The 24957-nt window shown below is 48.2% G+C and overlaps 1 protein-coding gene across 1 annotated transcript in view; it reads right to left on the bottom strand.

Moving 5' to 3' along the window:
- Positions 1-24957, bottom strand: part of LOC102451575 (citron rho-interacting kinase-like) — a 353172-nt gene that overhangs the window by 47901 nt on the left and 280314 nt on the right. The window contains 9 exon segments of the mRNA XM_075897800.2: positions 1894-1986; positions 3475-3614; positions 7984-8119; positions 8339-8419; positions 9509-9678; positions 11472-11576; positions 20554-20645; positions 20850-21030; positions 21645-21782. Of these exon segments, the coding sequence (XP_075753915.2) occupies positions 1894-1986; positions 3475-3614; positions 7984-8119; positions 8339-8419; positions 9509-9678; positions 11472-11576; positions 20554-20645; positions 20850-21030; positions 21645-21782 (1136 nt within the window).

Here is a 24957-nt window from a genome sequence, read left to right as displayed (position 1 = left end):
AGGGACCTCAAGAGGTTATTGAGTCCAGTCCCCTGCCCTCATGGCAGGACCAAATACTGTCTAGACCATCCCTGATAGACATTTATCTAACCTACTCTTAAATATCTCCAGAGATGGAGATTCCACAACCTCCCTGGGCAATCCATTCCAGTGTTTGACCACCCTGACAGTTAGGAACTTTTTCCTAATGTCCAACCTAAACCTCCCTTGCTGTAGTTTAAGCCCATTGCTTCTTGTTCTATCCTAAGGTGCCAAGATGAACAAGTTTTCTCCCTCCTCCTTATGACACCCTTTTAGATACCTGAAAACTGCTATCATGTCCCCCCCTCAATCTTCTCTTTTCTAAACTAAACAAACCCAATTCTTTCAGCCTTCCTTCATAGGTCATGTTCTCTAGACCTTTAATCATTCTTGTTGCTCTTCTCTGGACCCTCTCCAATTTCTCCACATCTTTCTTGAAATGCGGTGCCCAGAACTGGACACAGTACTCCAACTGAGGCCTAACCAGTGCAGAGTAGAGCGGAAGAATGACTTCTCGTGTCTTGCTCACAACACACCTGTTAAAGGTCCTGGATTTCCATCTCTTTCCTAGCAGCCTAAATTTGGCCTCCAGGACATCTCTGCTACCCTTCCCTATGTCATTGATACCTACATGTACCATGACCACCAGCTCCTCCCCAGAACTACACATAAGTCTATCTAGATGCCTCTAGACATCCGCAACCTTCTCACCAGGCAGACAAGTCACCATACGGTTCTCCCAGTCATCGCAAACCCAGCTATCTACATTTCTAATGATCGAATCTCCCATTACTAACACCTGCCTTTTCCTAATGACTGGTGTTCCCTCCCCCGGAGAGGTAACCTCAGTGTGAGAGGATCCCCCAACATCATCTGGAAGGAGGGTCCCAACTATGGGAAGGTTTCCCTCTGCTCCCATTGACTGCTCTCCTTCCCTGAGCCTTTCATCCTCCTTAACAGTGCAGGGGCTGTCTGACCGGAGGTGGGACAATTCTACAGTGTCCTGGAAAGCCTCATCAACATACCTCTCTGCCTCCCTCAGCTCCTCCAGTTCAGCCACCCTGGCCTCCAAAGCCCGTATACGGTCTCTGAGGGCCAGGAGCTCCTTGCACCGAATGCAGACATACGCCACCTGCCCATAGGGCAGGTAATCATACATGCTACACTGAGCGCAATAAACAGGATAGCCCTCACTCTCTCCTGCATTCTCTCCTACAGCTACCTAGGTTATTGATAGGGTTTTTATTTAAATCAGGAAGGTTTGGTTATAGTTTAGGTTATTGATAGGGTTTCTAGTTAAATCAGGAAGTTTTTATTAAAACCTTTAAACTGAACCGTAAAGAATGGCAAGTGTACCTTGGACCCTTCCAACTCCCTCTCAAAACTCCCTGTTTGCTGCCCCTGTTCACAAAGCTCCCTGGTCGCTGGCTCACTGCTTTATAAAGCCCTGGCCTTCCTGATAGCCCCGCCCCCTGACTAAGGCTTAGCCAATTAACAGAGGCTTCTAGATTTCAAACCTTTAGAAGCTCACAGCTTCCAACTGCCGGCCACAGCACACGCTCCTTCAAATAACCAAACCAAACAAACAGACAAACACAAGCTCAGCACACAGCAAGTAACCCCCAAACACACACTACAGACAGCCACTTACCTCAGGGGTCCCGTATTTGCTCCTCCTTTACCTGGAGAACTCCCTCAAAACTCCGTTTGCTGCCCCTATTCGCAAAGCGGGTTACAATTTACTGCCATTTTAGCTATCAAAGAAAAATCTGCCTGAGCAACATAGGTTTTTACACACTTGTAGCTTAGCAGAGTGGTGTCTCACACTGGCTTGTTACAAATATGTGAACTGAGAGAAATCAATGAACTTGCCTTCCTGATGCAGAATTTGCTGAGACTCTCATTATAACGCAAAACAACCACTTTGTTGGGCATGGCTGCACAGATGCAGAGTCCGTTCTCAATCTACGGGAAGGTGAAAGATATGGTTAGAAATAGCAATACAGAAGTTCACATGGAAGCTATAGAAAATATTTTAAACACACAAAGCAGTTCTCATTGGTGGAAGGTACCCAGAGTCTGGCAAAAATGAGTGAGTAATATTTGTAATAGGTCAGTGTGGTGTAACTGCAGAAGAGTGAAACAATGAAAAGCCTTTTCACACTCTTGGGTATGTCTAAACTACATGGCTCTGTTGACAGAGCCATGTAGATTTGTTTGTTCAGCAAAGGGAAATGAAGCCGCGATTTAAATAATCGCGGCTTCATTTAAATTTAAAGGGCTGCCGCGCTGAGCCGACAAACAGCTGATCAGCTGTTTGTCGGCTCAGCGCGCTAGTCTGGACGCTCCCCTGCCGACATGAAAGCCCTTTATCGACCTCCCCGGTAAACCTCATCCTACCAGGCATAACGGGGAGGTCGATAAAGGGCTTTCAGGTCGGCGCGGGAGCATCCAGACTAGCGCGCTGAGCCGACAAACAGCTGATCAGCTGTTTGTCGGCTCAGCGTGGCAGCCATTTAAATTTAAACGAAGCTGCGATTATTTAAATCACGGCTTCATTTCCCTTTGCTGATCAGCCTAATCTACATGGCTCCATCGATGGAGCCATGTAGTTTAGACACACAGGACAGTGTACATCCAAAATGCTTCTTGTGATTTCTTTTCTGGTTGAAGCAAGTTTATTTAAAAAAGCAGGAAGCTTTCAATAGAATGATGTTTCTATTAAGAGAAATCATGAACCCAAATTAACTCAGGCAGGTTAGCTGGGTAACCTTTTGAACTTGCATCTTAAACTGTGTTTTGAAATGAACGATGTTCAACTTGTCAAGTATCTGAGTAATCTGTATGATCAGTTCCTGCTGAAAACGTCTGCAGTGGCCAAGTATTTCATATTGAAACTGGCAAACACACTGAACATTGTTGAATAACACAACTGTGTGAGCAAATTTACTACCTTGCAAAGGATCATCCTGCATTCATGAGCAAAGACAGAGGAATAAGAAATTCATTAATCATAAAAGTCTACAACTGAAGAGCAAATATCTACAGTCAGAGACACAAGTTAGAGGAGGTAATAATTTTTATTAGATCAACTTCTGTTGGTGAAAGAATAGCTTTAGAGTCACACAAAGCTCTTCTTCAGTCAATTGTTAGGTTTATCTCAGCTTGTCATGTAACAGGGTAGCCTATGCCATCATCTATTTATTGGTTGTCTGAGCTTATGTACCCTTCAAGCTCCTTCCCCTACCCCACTCACTCTTCTCCCCTTTACTCCCCTAATTTGGAGAAAAATACAAAATCCAAGAATGTAGCTCCTACCTGTGCTAATTAAGACAAGAAATAAAGATAATTTGATTAAGATTAAATCTGGGAAGCTCTTCTACTGTCTAATTGTGTTTAGAAGCCATAGATAAATTAAGGGACAACCCAGGGCACAAAGGAGCTATATCCTACCTTGCCAGCAGCAAAAAGGTGACATCCTTTAATAACCTCAAAGATGTTTGGTGAGATATCCGGCTGGGCTGGGAGGTGAGACTGGGCTAGAGACTGCTTCACTTTCTTTACATCAACAAGACACAGAGCCCTCTCTTCTCCTGAAAACAGAAACAGTTACACTTTTTCAATGTTAGGTGATCAAGCAAGCGGTAAATGTCACTCTTTGTGGCAAGCGCCTATTGTGTTATGTAAGCAGCAGCTTCTCATTATGGGTTGTTACTGTGGTAACAGCTACAGTACATTGTATATGCAAAAAATAATGCCGTGAGAGAGGATTTTTAAAAAGGAGTAATAAATACACCCAGGAGAACAAGCACTGTCTCCTTGGATAGTTACAGCTGCTAATTCTAGCTGAACAACATTAGTATGTGGCCCCACAAAAGCACGACCTAGATTAGCCAGGAAGGCTCTTCCTTTCCAAGTGAAAGATGCTCTATCATTTCTGCCCACACAAGTTTGTAGTGGCGCATCATGGTGCTACTGTTAAGAATCACTGTGACCCATGTTGGAGTCCTGAGGGTTCAGTAATATCACCGTTTCAAAATCACCTGGAGTGTATTTTTGGTCTACAATTACTTGCTTTCCTACAAACTTTAAATACTGTTTAAAAAGCTAGGGCAACAACAACAAAGTTTTACAAATTTGCTGTATACTATTAATTCCCTACAAACATGATACAGGCGGTGTAGATATTGCATTACACTATCTAGTCTTTTTAGTCAAAGGGTGTGTCTACACTGCACCGTTTTTCTGGAATAATGGCCGTTATTCCAGAAAAACAATACTGCTTTGGCTGTGTCTAGACTGGCCAGTTTTTCTGGAAAATCAGCCGCTTTTCCAGAAAATCATGCCAGTCTAGACGTAGCCATTGTGTGTGGAGTTTTGTCGAAAAAAGAGGCCTCCAGGAAATCCCACAGGTGCCCTGCTGGCCACTCCGTCCACACTCATCGCAACTCTATAGTTCCTGTTCCCCGGCAGCTCTTAAAGCTGCAGACATGGGGGACAGGGCTTGTGGCAGGAAGTAGGCCTTCAGAGATTCCAGCCACAGTGCAGCTGCCAGTGCCTGCCGTCTGGGCACAATGTCACAGCCACAAGCCCCCCCAAGAGCCCCCTGCCCATCCCAAGAAGCATGCACAGGGCTCCCAGGAGCCTGCCAGGGGCCACAAGAGGCGTGCGCCATCCTGGTGTGGGGCAGAGATCCTGGCCCTCCTCAAGGTGTGGGACGACAAGAAGAACCTCCAGGATCTCCACTCCAGACGCAGGAACGCTGACATATACAGCCAGATGTCCGAGAGCCTGGCTACGAAGGGCCATACCAGGAGCCTTGAGCAGGTCCACAGCAAGGTTAAAGAGCTCCGGCAGGCCTATGCCAGGGTGAGGGAGCGCAGCTCATGCTCCGGGGCAGGACCCCACTCCGCCCCTATTTTGATAACCTGCACTGCATTGTGGGGGGCAGTGCAGCCACTTCCCTACTCCTAGTGGTGGACTCAGGGCTGGAGACACCCATCATCGCCCTCCCGGGGGTCCCAGCCCAGGAGGAGGAGGATGAGGCCAGCATGGTGACCACCATCACCCTTGATCCAGTACCCCACGGCCTGGATGTGTCCTAGGCATCCTCTGAGGCCAGGGAGGGATCATCAGGTGAGTGCTCTTAGTTTTTGTCACACACAGGGTGGGGGTGGTGAGCGCTGAGGGTTAATGGTGTGCTCATTGCTCGGCCTCCTTGGCCTGGCCCTTGCTCTGCAGTCTATGCACGTGGATGCACATGAAGCACCAGTCTGTGCCACGCAGTCCCTCGAGGCAGCCCCAGAGCACCCCTGGGCTCCTGCTCACAAGCTCTGGGGAGGCCACCCACACTTCTGACCCCGGGGGGGGGAGGGACACTTTCCCATCATGGGCCACTACTGGAAGGAGGCTGGGGATAAGGGCAGAAACACACAGGCACGCACACAGACTCTGGAGGGCTGCACACAGGCATGCCTGCATGCTCGAGGCAGCACCCGCTCCTGGGGACAGGTGTGTGTGCGGCACCGATGGAAGCCCAGGCAGCTCAAGGCCCCTCTCCCGGCCATTGGATCCCAGTGTGGCCAGACACTTCCCTTGCCTGCTTGTCTGTGGGAAGGGTGTGGGGGGGCGGGAAGCATGGTCCCCTGGGCCCCTGTAAGACAGGGCCCGCTGTCCACGCCACAGATGGCCTTGCTCTTGGGCCATCACCAGCCTCTGACCCCAGAACTGTTGCTCTCAGCTCACAGATGAGGGCAAGGCTTCAGGGACAGTGTCTCCAGGGATGACTGACCACCTCTCTTTATTCTAGGAAGCCTAGTTCAAACTACCTAGTTCGTGCCGCGTGTAGCCGCGCGGCACAGGGTTCGAACGAGCGGGGATTTAAAAATGGCGGAGCCCCGCTTATGCAAATGAAGCCCGGGAAATTCAAATCCCGGGCTTCATTAGCAAGTTCGGTATGCATACATTACCCCGCTAGTTCGAACTAGCGGGGTAGTGTAGACATACCCTCAGAGAGGTAGCAAGCAAGCAGAAGAAGCTGAGAAAGGGCTGTCCAAGGGGGTCCCTTTAAGCTCGCTTCTGGAAACAACTGCTGACCTAATGACTTGCCTGAACTGATTTCAGGTGGCCTTAAATGTGAGATAGTGTCCAATCTGTGTGGAAGCTATCTTTCGAAATAGCACATCGCTATTTTGTTGTGCTTTTTGCGTGTAGACGTTCTATTTCGAAATAAGCTTTTCCAGAAGATCTCTTCCAGAAAAGCTTATTCCGAAAGAATCTTGCAGTGTAGATGTACCCAAAGAGCAGGACCAAGAGCTAAGCACCACTGGGAAAGTATATTGCTCCAATTAGCATGCATACTGATGGACATAAAAGCAGAAGACGAAAGCAGTGCTACTTATATTACATGGGGTAGCACTGTGGGACCCTCCCTTAGAGCATTAGAGGGTCATGGTAATGCAGATCCTGGGACAGTGGTGCCCAACCTGTGGCCTTTCAGGACAACTGTTAAAAACGAAGAAAAAATAATGTTGTTGATTAAGAATTGAAAATGTACTTCCTGCGTTAGGCCTTGTAATTTTTAAGCTATGTGTCTGCATCAGCTCCATTACTTCAGGGAGGCAATAAAAGACACCACCACCCTGGACTGTCACCCACCTACCTCTTCCCGGGCAGCCTCCAGAACAGGGGCGGGCAATAATTTTCAGAAGGGAGCCACTTCAGAAATTTCTGAAGCGGCCCTGGGCCACCCCAGAAGAGGCAGGGGCCAGTAGACTTCTTGTACTCCCTCCCCCCCCCCCCAGCCCCCGATTGGCCTGGGGTGGGAGAGCGTGAGACGTCTTTCCCCTCCCTTCCTTGTCCCATAGAGAGAAATGCCAGCTGTTTTAACACAACTGGCAGTTCCCTCTAGGTGCCTAGTGGGAGGAGACCTTGCACACTCTCCCTGCCCCCAGGCCAATCAGGGCCCGGGGGCGGGAGAGCATGTGAAGTCCCCTCATCCCGCAAGAGCACGCAGCAGCTAGAGAGAAACCCTGGTATTAAAACAGCTGGCATGTCTCTCTAGCTCAGGGGTGGGCAAAGGGCCCTCCGTGGGCTGGATCTGGCTTGACAAGCTGGTGGATCTGGCCCACAGCTGCCCTGCTACTCCTCCACCCCCAAGCCAATCAGGGGGCAGGGGAGCATGTGGTGGCTAGAGACACACGTGCACTCCCACTCCTCAAGCCCTGATTGGCGTGGGGGCAGGGGAGCGTCAGGGTGGCTGTGCGCCAGATCCACCAGCTTGGCAGTCCAGATCCTGCCCACGGAGGGCCCTTTGCCCACCCCTGCTCCAGAGCAACTCCATTAACACACTAGGGGCACACTTTGCAGCTGCTGTTCCCTCTCTGATTCTGGTGCTCAGCAGATTTCTGTTGCTGCATGGGAGGGAAGGAAAAGGAGAGCTGCTCTCTCTGTTCCATTGTTCTCTTCCCTCTCCTAAACTGTGGATGCCTCAGAAACAGCAGGACAGGATCTTGATTGGCTCTGCCTGAGCCTACGAGAATGGCTCCTCTCCCCTGTACAGACCAGAGTAGTCCAGGAGAGGTGTGGGAATCAAAAAATGTTTATGGCTGATTCCAATGACAGCACTGAACCAGCATTATGGTGGTTCTGATAATCAGAATGCTTTTATTTAGGTGCTAAATATAGATTAAGAACCCTAACTTTAGAAACTTAGGTAAAAACAGAGAGCATGTGCAGAGATACTGTGAACATTACTTCATTCATTAGTGTACATGAGAATCTAAGATGATACTCTGATAAGCACCACAGAAAAGCTATACATAGGAAGTAGAGCAGAACCCAGGGAAAGTAAGTTCCACTGACTTCGTGCTGTACAGAGTTTCCCATTAACCTTCACAGTCTCGAACATTTATCTGAAAACTTCCTCAAAAGCCAGAAGCTGCCATCTTCCTACCATCATACCTGCTATCATAAGCAGCTTATCCAGATCCTTTATGAGGTGAATTTGGAAAACAGCACCCAGTCCTGGAATGCATGTTAAGGAATTTTTCAACACATTCAGGGCATAGAGACCTTCCTCTGTACCAACAAGTACAACCTATAAAGACAAAAATTGAATAGTCAGCACTGTATAAGAAGAACACAGAAATGCTCCAGGACTAAATTTAACTCATGCACAATACCAGCCAATAGCAAATGGAACCCAACCACCAGGTACAAAAGGCAACAGATTCCTATTTAAAAGTCTGGCTACACGTAGTCCATTCATGCAAGGTATACAGTGACCAGTTTGAGTGTTGTGCACAAATGTCATCACCTGGTCACTGAAGGGCATTGTGCAATTTATATCCAAACGGTCTTCCCCCTCAAGCTTCAACAGAGAATTTCCAAGCAGCTTCTGTAAGTGACAAAAAGAAAATTCAGTATGATTAACTAGGCAAACACAAATCAAACACTTAGACAAGGTTTAGCACTGACTCACAGCAACCTGCATTTTCCTTATTCAGAAGAGCTAGCATGTACAAGCACATCTCAAAACTTTAACGCACATTATTGCCTCCAGACTCATGCTGCATGGATTGTAACTAACACTAAATAACGTATCACTATCTGAACTGCAAGCATCTGCTGACGCACAGCATTCAGCAGTGGAAAAGTAGAGTTAAGCAACATGAAATGTCTCTCAAACCTGTTGGGATCCTACTGGCAAAAATGAATAAGCTGTGAGATGCCAAGATACAGCTATTATGAAACTGAGGGCACAAACATGCATGTCTCTATTTGAGCACAAGCAGAAAGGAGGTTCTAAGACAGTTACATCAGTCTATTAGTAATACAGAGGTTAGCAGAAGGTTCATATACTAGCTCATTACGGAGTGGCACTGAAGTCCCTTCATGAAACATAGTCATGCCAACACTTACTTGAATGGGGAACTTTTGAGAAGTGATAGAATTTAAGAAATCCCGGTGTGTGTCAGTCCCCACAAAGTGGTTAGAAAAACTAAATTGAAACTTCCCAAAGAAAGACTGCCAATCAATGTAACATTTGGGAAGTTAAGAGAGTTCTAATTAATATCCTGGACTACTGCTGCTAGTCAGACTTCCATTGTCTCTGTACCCTAAATTTGAATCTACGATGCCAAAAAGCACAATCTCCCTGTATCAGGAAGAGTTATAGAGTTTCAGGCTTGTTCTAAATGAAACAGTAGTGAGACCACTTGCTATTTTTGTCAGGAATAAACAGCTAACAAATCACAAAGAGGAGAAAAAAAATAAGCCTTTTTCTGAGATTTGCTCTTTTGGATCTGAAAGAAGGCATCAATCTCATTGTAAACCATGGTTCACAGTATTCCTATTACATGACATTAATGACAAATAATATTAACTAGTTTAACTTCATTTCAAACTCAGCACATCTGATACTAAGAAAAAAATATTTCAAAATGGTTCCCTCCATGAATATGTAATGAAATCTATTTTTACTTACAGCATCAGCCTCAGCTTTTTCCCTGGAAACTCTCCCTCCTGCCACTATTGACTCCAAAGCAGTGACCCAGTGCTGCTTATCAGGGAAAGTAGGTGCTAGTAAGTAGAGCGTCCTACCAGGCCAGCATGTGGTGTGTGGCTGAGACTCCACCTTTAGTATATATGGCACATCTAAGGTGTTACACAGATAGAACAAAATTGGGATGAGCACATGGAACTATTTCACCTGGCTTAAATTAGCATCCTTCATCTTTGTCAGCAAGGATGTCACCATAACAGGATTTTTACTGCTACAATTTATACTATCAGTAAAGATGGGCTTTTCCATTCCAGGTACTGCAGACTAGCTACTAAAGCTTAAGATAGCATTGTGCGTATGGTTTCCATCTTTCTGTCTAAGTAAAGATTAACTATCACCTTTTATTCAGAGAGGAAGCGAAATGTCAGCTACAACAGAGAAGGTCCTTTTTAAAAAAAAGTCCTATGACGACTGAAGCAATCCCTGATAAGTATTTCTGCACTATTCCACAGTGTATGCTTCCCCTAAGCAAGTCACTAAGGCTATGTCTACACTGCACACTTATTCTGAAATAACAGAGTGCGCATCTACACAGCAAGCGTAATTTCAAAATAATAGGCTTCTTACTCCGACTCATGGTAACCCTCATTTCACAAGGAGTAAGGGAAGTCGAAGGAAGAGTGTTCTTCCTTTGACTTCCTGCTGTGTAGACAGCGCCAAAAGCTGAAATAAGATATTTCGACTTCAGCTACGCAATTAACGCAGCTCAAGTTGTGTATCTTTACTTTAGCTTGCAGTGTAGACGTACCCTTCGTGATCTCTTCCATGTCTGTCTTGGTAGGAGCAGGGCATGTGATCAGGGCTTAAGCAACACAAGAAGACAGTCTCTTTTCTTTAAACGTTTTTTCAATAACCTGTATTAAGAAACAGTAATGTTCTTACTATTGATAGCTGAACTCTGTACTCTATAATATTAACCCGAAAAGAGATATGATCTTTAAGTCAGTTCAATTCCATATATACATAATCAGTAGCGTCTAAGGGTATGTCTACACTAGCCCCCTAGTTCGAACTAGGGAGGCTAATGCAGGTGACCGAAATTGCAAATGAAGTGCGAGATTTAAATATCCCGCGCTTCATTAGCATGTTCCCGGGCGGTTGCCATTTTGGAAATTGACTAGCCTGGAATAACTTCCTGCGTCTACACACGGCAGTGAAACGGGAGTTCGAAGTAAAGCCCTAACTCGAATTAGCTGTTATTCCTCCTGGAATGAGGTTTAACAGCTAATTCGAATTTAGGGCTTTACTTCGAACTCCCGTTTCACTACCGCGTGTAGACGCGGGAAGTTATTCCGGGCTAGTCAATTTCCAAAATGGCAACCGCCCGGGAACATGCTAATGAAGCGTGGGATATTTAAATCCCACGCTTCATTTGCAATTTCGGTCACCCTCATTAGCCTCCCTAGTTCGAACTAGGGGGCTAGTGTAGACATACCCTAACTGATTCCATGTGCCTTATATTATTTTTAGTTAAAGGGTTATTGCTAGAACACAGGCAAGACATGCACGTTGAAAACTCAGGTGGTGGAGGGCACAGAAGGAAGTAGTCTATATGAACTCTATTTAAAAGTGCTTTATAATAACTTTATAAAGCCACTCTAAAGTTTACTTCTATTTGAATGAAAAAGTACCTCATTCACAGTTCAATCATCGGGAGAGAAGCAATCAACTTTGTGGGTCCAATGCTAAATGTCTGAACTATTCACAAGGCATACCTAATTGAAATAGAGGTAACCTCAGAAAGATTTATGATGTTACAGAACAGCAGTTTAAAAGGTTAACTGCAGAATGATATCTGTTCTACCACAGTTAACTACTGGTGGATGCCAAGCCATACTCGTGGATCAGTTGAAATCCATTCTACCTCAGCTACACTGATTCCCACCTGTCTTTGCTGTATTTGTAAGTTCAGTAGCTCCTACAGCTCCGTGAACAGTCACATCTCCATCAGGAAGGCACAGCTCAAACTCTTCCACAGGCCGCTGTCCAGCTTTTGAGAGAAGGGTAAGGGACATGAAAAATGAATGAGAACAAGACAAAGAAACAAGAAAATAGCGGGGAAATAATGAAGAACTGGAGGAAGGAAGTGGATAGAACATTGTATTTTTCATAGCTGGAGCACAAGGTTACTTCTAATTTTTAAAGAATGTTAGGCTAATAAAAATCCTGAAGGGGGGATGTGACGGGGCAGCCGGTCTCACCCCGCTGCCCCGCACTATCAGGAGCGGCGGGGGAACCGCGGGGGAGCCCGAGACCGCTCCGCCCGCAGCGGACACGGCCGTGGCGGTGGGGCCGCAGCCCGGACCGGCGCGCCTAGATGACGTCACCCGCGACGTCACCCCGGGACTCCCGGGGAGCGGGATGATGCAGCCGGGGGCAGAGCCTAGAGGGGACGCGAAATGGCGGCCCTTTCAAAAGGGCCAGGAGGAACAGGAGGCGAGGAGGGAGCCGGAGGAGCCGAAAACCCCCGTGGAGGCTCGGAGGCGGCAGCGTGCGGTGAGTCTCTCACCACGATGGGGGATTAACTGACTCAGACCGGGGAGAAAAGGCCCAGGGCAGGGCCGCGGACCCCGTGAATGGAGGGTTAAGGGGTCTCAACCCCCTCCATTGGCAAGGGAGAGCTTCCCCTGCCTGAGGGCCCTGGGCTGGGACTCGGAGAGAGGGAGGGCCCGGGTCCCCTCCCCGGTCACCCCGTGCGACCCATCTTGCGACTGGCCCGGCTGCTATACCAAAAGGCGGGTCAGTGGCCCCTCGGTACGAGGGGACTGTATTGCCCCCCCCCGAACTTGGGTCGGGTGCAAAAGACCAATACATTACACGTGGTGGAGAATGTGGGGAGTGACCCCGCCCCTGAGGTAAGGGGCGTAGGGTACCTCAGTAGGAGGCTTGGGGGGAAAAAAAGGAAAAAAAAACGGGCTTGGCTCGAGCACGTTAACAAATCGTTAATTCCCTGAGCAGAAACATGGAGGTGAACAAAATCCTCGAGTGGCTGGTGGAAAACCAGAAGCAAATGCAGCAACAGCAAACCCAGGCATTGCAGCAAATCCTGGACAAATTTCAGGAGCAGCAGGGACGAATGGTCCAAGGGCTGCGAGAAGCCCCGACAGGTACGGGCGCCATGGGCAGTAGACCCTCCGGAATGGGGAGCGCAGAAGGTATGGTGGGCATGCAGCTGCCAATTCGTCTGGCCAAATTGGGGCCGGAAGACAACCCCGAAGCCTTCCTCGTGACATTTGAACGGGTGGCCACAGCCGCCAAGTGGCCGCAGGAGTACTGGGCGACCCTCCTAGCCCCCTATCTGTCCGGGCCGGCGCAACTAGCCTACCGGGGAATGGCAGCCCGAGAGGCCTTGTGTTACTATAAAGTGAAAGAGGCCATCCTGGACCAGCTCGGAGTCTCGCCCGAGACATATCGCCAAAGGTTCCAGGAGGCACGCTACGAGCCACGGGAGCGACCCAGGGTGGTGGCCCAGCGGGTTAGAGAGGCGGGGATGAGATGGCTCAAGCCTGAAAACAAATCCGGGGTACAAGTGGCCGAGACGGTGATACTAGAACAATATGTAAAGATTCTCCCGGCCGAAGGCCAGCGGTGGGTGCAGCGGCACCTCCCTGAGACACTGGAAGAAGCCATAACCCTGATGGAGCGTTTCCTCGCCGCGGAAGGGTCCGAAGGGGCCCGGCCCAGGAGTGCAGCGAGAGACACCCGGGGGGGCCTCCACCGCCGCGAACGGGAGCAAAATCCCAACCCGTCTCCAGCCGCAGGACCTCCTTAAGCCTGGGCCCGGAAAGGAGACTAGCCCCTCGGTGGAGCCACCCGGAGGGGCCGATGCCCAGCATGGAGAGACCTCACCCCGAGCCGGAGAGGAACCCAAGGCCCGAGACCGGAATCCGTGGGGCGTGTTTTCAGTGCGGCCAGGAAGGGCACTACAAAAAGGACTGCCCGCTCATGGACTGAACGTTCGGACAAGGGCCCGCAGGGAAGGTAAAGGGGGGGGGGGTAAATGAGACAGAGCACAAATAACACATGGGATACGGGTGGACGGACAGCGGGTAAGAGCGGTGCTAGACTCGGGATGCGGCCAAACGATAATAAGGGCTGGCGTCCTTAAACCCCGTAAGCCCAGGGGCCCCCGAGTATACATGCGGTGTGTCCACGGGGACATCCACTCGTACCCCACAACACGGGCGGTGATCGACGACGGTCAGGTGAAAGGCACTTGTGAGGTGGCAATCGCGCCCAAACTGGCTTACCCCGCATTACTAGGAAGAGACTGGCCAGGGTTAGCCCACTTACTGAGTGACTGGGGGCAAACGCCGGGGAATCCGAAGGGGGAAATGCAAGATGGGCAGGTCCTAGTGGCCCACGGAGAGGAAGTGGCAGGACCATCGGCCGGGACCGGGCCCCAGCCAGACGTGCAGGCAACGACACCCTACCTCGGGTTAGACGAGGGGGACTTCGTGTCTCTACAGCGAGAAGACCCGACCCTCCGCAACGCATGGGCACAGATAGGGGCGGCGGAGGAAAGGGGAGGGCAGAAGATCCCAGGGCCCCGCTTTGAGGTACACCAGGACCGCCTGTTCCGTGTCACCCCCGGGGAAGCAGGAGGGGAGGAGAGGCGGCAGCTGATCGTACCCCGACCATACAGGTGGAAAGTAATGGAGTTAGCCCACGACCACGCCTGGGCGGGCCACTTGGGAACTGAAAAATCGCAGCAACGAATCCTTCAGCGATTTTATTGGCCGGGGGTCTATCAAGATGTTAAAGACTTCTGTGCCTCTTGTCCCCAGTGCCAGCAAACTTCCACATCCAAGGTACCTCCAGCGCCCCTCATCCCTCTCCCCATCATGGGGACCCCATTTGAGCGCATCGCGTTGGATTTGGTGGGACCGCTAGAGAAGTCGAGTCGGGGGCATGCATATATTTTAGTCATTATTGATTATGCAACCAGGTACCCCGAAGCGGTCCCCCTGAGGAAGGCTACGGCCACCGCAATAGCAGAGGAGCTGGTAAGGGTATTCTCCCGAGTGGGGTTACCAAAGGAGTTGTTGACTGACCAGGGGACTAACCTAACATCCAAAGTAATGACTGAACTATGTAGACTCCTCCAGGTGCGGAAGCTCCGAACATCTGTTTACCATCCCCAGACGGACGGGCTCGTGGAACGTTTCAACTGGACACTAAAAGGGATGTTACGTAAGTTCCTCGCAGACGACCCCCGGGACTGGGATAAGCTGTTGCCCGCTTTGATGTTCGCAGTTCGAGAGGTACCCCAAGCGTCACTCGGGTTTTCCCCCTTTGAGCTACTGTACGGGCGGCGCCCCCGGGGGATCCTCGACCTGGTAAGAGAGGGGTGGGAAGAACAAGTAACCCCGGCCCTTGGGGTAGCGCAGTATGTAGAGAAATTACGAAAAAGCCTTCGGGGCCTGGCCGAAGGGGCACGCGAGAATCTCCTGAAAGCCCAGGAGAGGCAGCGGGCCCATTACAACCGTAAGGCCCAGGCCCGGACGTTCGCACCAGGGGACCCCGTATTACTATTACTCCCAACGGGGGAATCCAAATTACTGGCCCGATGGCAGGGACCTTTCAAAGTGGTGCGGCAAGTAGGTCCAGTCGACTACGAAGTCTTAATCAATAGCAACCGGAAGGAAACGCAGGTTTATCACGTAAATCTGCTAAAAAAGTGGAACCCCCGGGAAGCCCTCCTGATCAACCCCCGACCCGCCAACATCGAATTCGGGCCCTGGGGAGAGCCAAAAATAGCCATCGATCAGGCCCGGATCGAGGAGACGCTTTCGGAGACCCAGCGGGAACAGGTGAAACACACGCTGCAACAATTCTGCAACACGCTGGGAGATGGGTTGGAAATGGGGGCGACTACGGCCTATAATGGCAAGGAGAAAGGAGGGTCAGGGCACAACAGGGAGGCAAGATCAAATCAGTATCTTAGATGCCTATATACAAATGTGAGAAGTATGGGTAATAAGCAGGAAGAACTGGAATTGCTAACCAATAAATACAACTATGATATCATTGGTATTACAGAAACCTGGCGGGATGGGACGCATGATTGGAATGTTGGTATGGAAGGGTACGGCTTGCTCAGGAAGGACAGACAGGGAAAAAAGGGAGGAGGGGTTGCCTTGTATATTAAAAATGTACACACTTGGACTGAAGTGGAGATGAATGTAGGAGATAGCTGTGTAGAGAGTCTCTGGGTTAAGCTAAAAGGGGTAAAAAACGAGGGTGATATCATGCTAGGTGTCTACTACAGGCCACCTAGCCAGGTGGAAGAGGTGGATGAGGCCTTTTTTAAACAATTAACAAAACTATCCAAAGCCCAAGATTTGGTGGTGATGGGGGACTTCAACTATCCAGACATATGTTGGGAAACTAACACAGCGGGGCACAGGCTATCCAATAAGTTTCTGGACTGCATTGGAGACAACTTTCTGTTTCAGAAGGTTGAAAAAGCTACCAGAGGAGAAGCTGTTCTGGATTTGGTTTTAACAAATAGGGAGGAACTAGTTGAGAACTTGAAAGTGGAAGACAGTATAGGGGACAGTGATCATGAAATAATAGAGTTCATGATCTTAAGGAAAGGTAGAAGGGAGACCAGCACAATTGAGGTAATGGATTTCAGGAAGGCAGATTTTGATAAGCTCAGAGAACTTGTAGGTAAGGTCCCATGGGAAGCAAGACTGAAGGGAAAAACAACTGAGGAGAGTTGGAAGTATTTCAAAGGGACGTTGTTAAGGGCCCAAAAGCAAACAATTCCGCTGTGTAGGAAAGATAGAAAATATGGCAAAAGACCAGCTTGGCTTAACAGGGAGATCTTGCATGATCTCAAAATAAAAAAGGAGTCCTATAAAAAATGGAAACTAGGACAAATAACAAAGGATGAATATAGGCAAGCAACACGGGAATGCAGGGGCAAGATTAGAAAGGCAAAGGCACAAAATGAGATCAAACTAGCTACAGGCATAAAGGGAAACAAGAAGACCTTTTATAAATACATTAGAAGCAAGAGGAAGACCAAGGACAGGGTAGGCCCACTGCTTAGTGAGGAGGGAGAAGCAGTAACAGGAAACTTGGAAATGGCAGAGGTGCTTAATGACTTCTTTGTTTCGGTCTTCACTGAGAAGTCTGGAGGCGTGCCTAACGTAGTGAATACAATCAGAGAGAGGGTAAGTATAGAAGATAGGATACACAAAGAACAAGTTAAAAATCACTTAGGAAAGTTAGATGTCAGCAAGTCACCAGGTCCTGATGAAATGCATCCCAGGATACTCAAGGAGCTGATAGAGGAGGTATCTGAGCCTTTAGCTATGATCTTTGAAAAATTGTGGCAGACAGGGGAGATTCCAGAAGACTGGAAAAGGGCAAATATTGTGCCCATCTATAAAAAGGGGAATAAGAACAACCCAGGAAACTACAGACCGGTCAGTTTAACGTCTGTCCCAGGGAAGATAATGGAGCAGGTAATTAAGGAAATCATATGCAAACACTTGGAAGGTAATAAAGTGATAGGGAATAGCCAGCATGGGTTTGTGAAGAACAAGTCATGCCAAACTAATCTGATAGCTTTCTTTGATAGGATAACGAGCCTTGTGGATAAGGGAGAAGCGGTGGATGTCATATACCTAGACTTTAGTAAGGCATTTGATACGGTCTCGCATGATATTCTTATTGATAAACTAGGCAAATATAACTTAGATAGGGCCACGATAAGGTGGGTGCATAATTGGCTGGATAACCGTAGTCAGAGAGTTGTTGTTAACGGTGCTAAATCCTGCTGGAAAGGGATAACAAGTGGAGTTCCGCAAGGGTCTGTTTTGGGACCCGTACTGTTCAATATCTTCATCAATGACGTAGATATTGGGATAGAGAGTACGCTTATTAAGTTTGCAGATGATACCAAACTGGGTGGGGTTGCGACTTCTTTGGAGGATAGGAACATAATTCAAAATGACCTTAGCAAGTTAGAGAAATGGTCAGAGGTAAACAGGATGAGGTTTAATAAAGAGAAATGCAAAGTGCTCCACTTAGGAAGGAACAATCAGTTCCATACATACAAGATGGGAAGCGACTGTCTAGGAAGGAGCATGGCGGAAAGGGATCTAGGGGTCATAGTGGACCACAAGTTGAATATGAGTCAACAGTGTGATGCTGTTGCAAAAAAAGCAAATATGATTCTAGGTTGTATCAACAGGTGTGTTGTAAGCAAAACTCGTGAAGTCATTCTGCCGCTCTACTCTGCACTAGTTAGGCCTCAGCTGGAGTACTGTGTCCAGTTCTGGGCGCCACATTTCAAGAAAGATGTGGAGAAATTGGAAAGGGTACAGAGAAGAGCAACAAGAATGATTAAAGGTTTAGAGAACATGACCTATGATGCCAGACTTCATGGACTGGGCTTGTTTAGTTTGGAAAAAAGAAGATTAAGGGGGGACATGATAGCGGTTTTCAAATATCTAAAAGGGTGTCACAAGGAGGAAGGAGAAAATTTGTTCCTCTTGGTTTCTGAGGACAGGACAAGGAGTAATGGGCTTAAAGTGCAGCAGGGGAGGTTTAGATTGGACATTAGGAAAAAATTCCTAACTGTCAGGGTGGTCAAATATTGGAATAAATTGCCAAGGGAGGTGGTGGAATCTCCCTCTCTGGAGATATTTAAGAACAGGTTAGATAGACATCTGTCAGGGATGGTGTAGACGGAGCTTGGTCCTGCCTTGAGGGCGGGGGGCTGGACTCGATGACCTCTTGAGGTCCCTTCCAGTCCTATGATTCTATGATTCTATGATTCCAGGGGGTATTGACCAACTGGCCGGGACAAGCCCAGGGGATATGCCACGACATTATAACCGAACCAGGTAAGGTGGTGTGCGACCACCTGCGACCGTTACCGCGTAAGTTATGGGGTGTGGTGTAGGAGGAGCTCCAAGCGATGTTGGAGTGCGGGGTGATCCAGGAGTCACGAAGTGAATGGTGGAGCCCGATAGTGTTGGTACCGAAGGCAGACGGATCCACCTGATTCTGCATTGACTTTCGCAAGGTAAACGCTATCTCCAGGTTCGACGCGTACCCCATGCCCCGCATAGATGAGTTGTTAGACCGATTGGGAAGGGCCCGCTACCTTTCAACCATAGACCTTACGAAGGGATACTGGCAGATCCCCCTTCCCCTGGGGCCCAAGCAAAGACGGCTTTCGCCACTCCGTTCGGGCTGTATCAGTTCGTGAATATGCCCTTCGGCTTACATGGGGCCGCGGCCACCTTTCAAAGGCTGATGGACCATGTCCTGAGGGACCACCAAGAGTATGCTGCGGCTTACATAGATGACATTATTATCTTTAGCAGCTCCTGGGAGCAGCACTTGGGCCACATAACAGCCGTACTGGGGGCGCTCCAACAAGCGAACTTGACAGCCAACCCAAAGAAGTGCCACTTCGGGAAAACAGAAGTGTCCTATCTGGGATATACGGTGGGACGAGGGCAGCTTAAGCCCCTACTGGGTAAAGTTCAAGCAGTACAGGAGTACCCCGTCCCCACCACGAAAAAACAAGTACGCCAGTTCTTAGGGCTGGCCGGCTACTATCAGAGGTTCGTGGACAATTTTGCTTCAATAGCCGCCCCCCTGACCGATCTAACAGGCAAGGGGCAACCACAACGTGTAAGGTGGACGGCGCAATGTGACGCGGCCTTTAAAAAGCTGAAATATGCATTAACTCACGCCCCGGTGCTAATAAAACCTGACTTTAACAAACCGTTTATTCTGCAAACAGACGCATCCGACCTCGGGGTGGGAGCAGTGCTAGCCAAGGAGGAGGAAGGGGAGGAACACCCAATATTATACCTGAGTCGTAAGCTATTCCCCGGGAAAGGGGATACGCAACAATAGAAAAAGAGGCCCTAGCCCTTAAGTGGGCCATTGACTCGTTACGCTATTTTCTTCTAGGCGGCGAATTCACCTTGGTAACGGACCACGCGCCCCTGCAATGGATCCGAAGCATGAAGGATACGAACCCTCGGATACTAAGATGGTATCTAAGTCTGCAACCGTATCAATTCACAGTAAAACACCGATCTGGCACCGCTAATGCGAATGCAGACTGTTTATCGCGGGTACCAGAACGAGAAAAGGAGGGGGTGGCGGGGCTAGGAAAGGATTTAAGGGGGGAGGTGTGTGACGGGGCAGCCGGTCTCACCCCGCTGCCCCGCACTATCAGGAGCGGCGGGGGAACCGCGGGGGAACCCGAGACCGCTCCGCCCGCAGCGGACACGGCCGTGGCGGTGGGGCCGCAGCCCGGACCGGCGCGCCTAGATGACGTCACCCGCGACGTCACCCCGGGACTCCCGGGGAGCGGGATGACGCAGCCGGGGGCAGAGCCTAGAGGGGACGCGAAATGGCGGCCCTTTCAAAAGGGCCAGGAGGAACAGGAGGCGAGGAGGGAGCCGGAGGAGCCGAAAACCCCCGTGGAGGCTCGGAGGCGGCAGCGTGCGGTGAGTCTCTCACCACGATGGGGGATTAACTGACTCAGACCGGGGAGAAAAGGCCCAGGGCAGGGCCGCGGACCCCATGAATGGAGGGTTAAGGGGTCTCAACCCCCTCCATTGGCAAGGGAGAGCTTCCCCTGCCTTAGGGCCCTGGGCTGGGACTTGGAGACAGGGAGGGCCCGGGTCCCCTCCCCGGTCACCCCGTGCGACCCATCTTGCGACTGGCCCGGCTGCTATACCAAAAGGCGGGTCAGTGGCCCCTCAGTATGAGGGGACTGTATTGCCCCCCCCCCCCCGAACTTGGGTCAGGTGCAAAAGACCAATACATTACAGGGGAAAAAACCAATTCTGTGTTATTACAGACATGTCAGTTCAAATTAACAACAGCTAATGTTAACATATTCATTAGACCACTCAATAAAATGAATAATGTAAAAAAACAGAAAAGACAAGTCTTGTTTGTTGCAAGTGTCAAGTTACCTTCTCTTACTTCAGCATCATAAACTAGCACTTTAGTTCCTTCCAGGACAATGAATTTCCTGTCCCAGCCCTGCTGTCCACGCTGCTTATTGCTGAAAACACAGCAAGCACAAAAGAACATCAGAGTTTCCATCAAGATTGTGAATTAGATTGGTGAGCAAATCCCTGGGAGATACATTTCGTTTGTAACACAAGATTGCAATGGCACATATGAGGCAGTTCCTCTGATCTGGGATAATTTATGGCACAGTTCCATAAGTGCTACCACCTGCTCTGGCACAGACTCGTGTTTATACCTTGGCACCTTCATCCATCCTTCCAGATGTAAACCGCTGCTTGGCTCCTTCAGCTGAAGTCCTGGAGAGTTCAGTTTGTCCCAACAGAAGGCTTCAGAAAGGTGTGGGGCATATTCGGCAGGCAGTCCACACATAGCTGGCAAGCATGTTGAACACTTTGGGTGACACATCACCTGGCATTCTGAGAGAGTAAAACTTTATAAGAACATACACCAGAAAACATGTCCCAGCCCATTCAGCTGCCAACCTGTCACCCAGAGATCCCTCCTCTCCAACTATCACACATTCAATCTAGTAGCCACCTGATATTTTCAAATGTGTAGTATACCCTCCAGTTATTTTGGGGGGTCTTATGAGCTGCTGTCAATCTTTTTTGGCAGGGAGAAAGCACTGGATGGTAAAGTCTCTGATGGTGTGAAATATGTTATCAAATACTCTCCTAGACTGAGAAAGGAGTTGTAGTGATTTCTCTAATTCTCACAGGCAGTGCTGGTCCAGAAAACAATATACTTTCCCTGGTAGTCTCACACTGTCCCAATTCCCAGCTATTTTTTAGAAAGGCAAGGTGAACAAAATAACCACATGCTAGCTAGGCGGGGGAATCAGTCACCTATCTTCCCAGATAGAACAATCTATTTTCACCAACACCCAGAAAATATAATCAAGACTGCTGGTGGAAAAGCTAACCATACTCGTTGAACAAGGACATGGGAATCTATTCTGAATGACTTGAAGAATTAACCCTTCATTCTACCATTCAGTTGCTCTCCATTCACTCACATGCCCTGCTCTTACCAAGACATTTAGATGCTTGACGTCCAAAGTGCACAGTATCCAGACACACTGCACATTTTGTTGCTCTCATATTTAGCCCCACATTAAAACGGTGAGGGATATTGTGATGCATTCGCTCTTTCAGATGCCGACTGAACTCTGGAAGGGGGGGAAATGTCACAGGAATAGACAAAAGATATAACATGATCCAATGGCTAGAGGTTGAAACTAAACAACTTCAGAAATTGGTAGAAACAGAGTGCACATTTTTAACAGTGAGGGTAATTAACCAATGGAACCACTTACCAAGGCCATGGTGGACTCTGCACCAATGATAATTTTTAAATCAAGAGTGAATGTTTTTCTAAGGCTACGTGTAGACTACATCCCTCTGTCGTCAGGGGGATGAAATGAAGCATTTTGAAGCACTTTTTTCGAAAGAGCACCATTATGTGATTATGCAAATGAAGTGCGGGATATTTAAATCCCGGTTTCATTTGCACTTTCAAAGTGCTTCATTTACATCCCTCTGCCGACAGAGGGATGTAGTCTAGACACACCCTTAGGGTATGTCTACACCACGGGCTAAGGTTGAATTAAGATAACATAGCTGAAGTTGCGTAATTGCGTAGCTGAAGTCGAAGTACCTTAACTCGACTTTTGGGGCTCTCCACACTGCAGTAAGTCAAAGGGAGAACACTCCCCCTTCAACTTCCCTTACTCCTCGTGGAAGCAGGACTACGGCATCGACCAGAGTGCCCCTCTCACTTTGAATTAGCGTGTCTTCACTAGACCCACTAATTTGAACCCTGGAAGATAGATAGTGGCAGCTTCGATCTTCTCTGTACTATAGACATACCCTTAGTGAAAAGCGGCTGTTAAAAACAGAACACATTTCTCTACTTTCAGTCTGTGAATCTTAACCTGTGTAATATCTTAGAAGCTACCTTGTGGACTGCATATCCTGTATAGTATATCTGTATCAAGAACTGACTGAGGAGCTGAAATAGCTAAGGCTTTAGTGCAGTAATGTATTACAATCAATTCAGCCAAATTTCAGGTCTTCACTTAGCTTCAATTCTCACAGGGTACGTCTATACTTGCTCCCTAGTTCAAGCTAAGGATGCAAATGTAGCCGACTGAAATTGCTAATGAAGCGGGGATTTAAATATCCCACACTTCATTAGCATAATCCCGCCCATGCGTTATTCAGCCCAACAGCTGATTCGAACCAGGAAGTGCTCTCTGGGACGCATTAGTTCAAACCAAGGGGTTTAATTCGAACTAACGTTACTCCTCATTTTTTGCTCGAACTAGGGAGCAAGTGTAGACATACCCATAGTGTGTAAACTGATTGCTTTGTTGTGCTGCCAACAAATGAGCCTTTCACCAAAGTTTCTCTAACTCTAACTATGCTAGACACTGAGCATGTCCATCTCCACACACTTGGAGTGAGGTGGAGATGGACATAGGAGACGGAAGTGTTGAGAGTCTCTGGGTTAGGCTAAAAGGGATTAAAACAAGGGTGATGTCATGCTAGGAGTCTACTACAGGCCACCTACCCAGGTGGAAGAAGTGGATGAGGCTTTTTTTAAACAACTAACAAAATCATCCAAAGCCCAAGATTTGGTGGTGATGGGGGACTTCAACTATCCAGATGTATGGTGGGAAAATAACACTGCGGGGCACAGACTATCCAATAAGTTCTTGGACTGCATTGGAGACAACTTTTTATTTCAGAAGGTTGAAAAAGCTACCGGGGGGGGGGGGGGGGAGCTGTTCTAGCTTTGATCATAACAAATAGGGAGGAACTGGATGAGAATTTGAAAGTGGAAGGCAGCTTGGGTGAAAGTGACCATGGAATCAGAGTTCACAATTCTAAGGAAGGGTAGAAGGGAGAACAGCAAAATAGAGACAATGGATTTCGGGAAGGCGGATTTTGGTAAGCTCAAAGAGCTGATAGGTAACATCTCATGGGAATCAAGACTGAGGGGGAAAAAGAACTGAGGAGAGTTGGCAGTTTTTCAAAGGGATATTATTAACGGCCCAAAAGCAAGTTATTCCGCTGCGTTGGAAAGATAGAAAATACGGCAAAAGACCACCTTGGCTTAATCACGAGATCTTGCATGAGCTAAAAATAAAAAAGGAGTCTCATAAAAAATGGAAAGTAGGACAAATTACAAAGGATGAATCTAGGCAAACAGCACAGGACTGCAGGGGCAAGATTAGAAAGTCAAAGGCGCAAAATGAGCTCAAACTAGCTACAGGAATAAAGGGAAACAAGAAGACTTTTTATAAATACATTAGAAGCAAGAGGAAGACCAAGGAGAGGGTAGGCCCACTGGTCAGTGAGGAGGGAGAAACAGTAACAGGAAACTTGGAAATGGCAGAGATGCTTAATGACTTCTTTGTTTGATTTAGATATTGGCATAGAAAGTACGCTTATTAAGTTTGCCGATGGTACCAAGCTCGGAGGGGTTGCGACTAATCTGGAGGATGGGGTCATAATTCAAAATGACCTGGACAAATTGGAGAAATGGTCTGAGGTAAATAGGATGAAGTTTAATAAGGACAAATGCAAAGTGCTCCACTTAGGAAGGAACAATCAGTTTCATACATACAGAATGGGAAGCGACTGTCTGGGAAGGAGTAAGGCAGAAAGGGATCTAGGGGTTATAGTGGACCACAAGCTAAATATGAGTCAGCAGTGTGACGCTGTTGCAAAAAAAAGCAACCAGGATTCTGGGATGCATTAACAGGTGTGTTGTGAGCAAGACACGAGAAGTCATTCTTCCGCTCTACTCTGCGCTGATTAGGCCTCAGTTGGAGTATTGTGTCCAGTTCTGGGCATTGCATTTCAAGAAAGATGTGGAGAAACTGGAGAGGGTCCAGAGAAGAGAAACAAGAATGATTAAAGGTCTAGAGAACATGACCTATGAAGGAAGACTGAAAGAATTGGGTTTGTTTAGTTTAGAAAAGAGAAAATTGGGGGGGGGGGGGGGGACATGATAGCAGTTTTCAGGAATCTAAAAGGGTGTCATAAGGAGGAGGGAGAAAACTTGCTCATCTTGGCCTCTGAGGATAGAACAAGAAGCAATGGGCTTAAACTGCAGCAAGGGAGGTTTAGGTTGGACATTAGGAAAAACTTCCTAACTGTCAGGGTGGTCAAACACTGGAATAAATTGCCCAGGGAGGTTGTGGAATCCCCATCTCTGGAGATATTTAAGAGTAGGTTAGATAAATGTCTATCAGGGTATGTCTACACTACAAAGTTAGTTCGAACTAACGGACGTTAGGTATTCCTCATTCCACGAGGATTAAGCCTAGTTCGAAC

The sequence above is a fragment of the Pelodiscus sinensis genome, chromosome W (genome assembly GCF_052426305.1).
Source record: "Pelodiscus sinensis isolate ZL-2025 chromosome W, ASM5242630v1, whole genome shotgun sequence".
NCBI classification, from domain to species: Eukaryota; Metazoa; Chordata; order Testudines; family Trionychidae; genus Pelodiscus; species Pelodiscus sinensis.
Note: the sequence above shows the minus strand (reverse complement) of the source record. Positions and strands in the feature narration are given on the sequence as shown.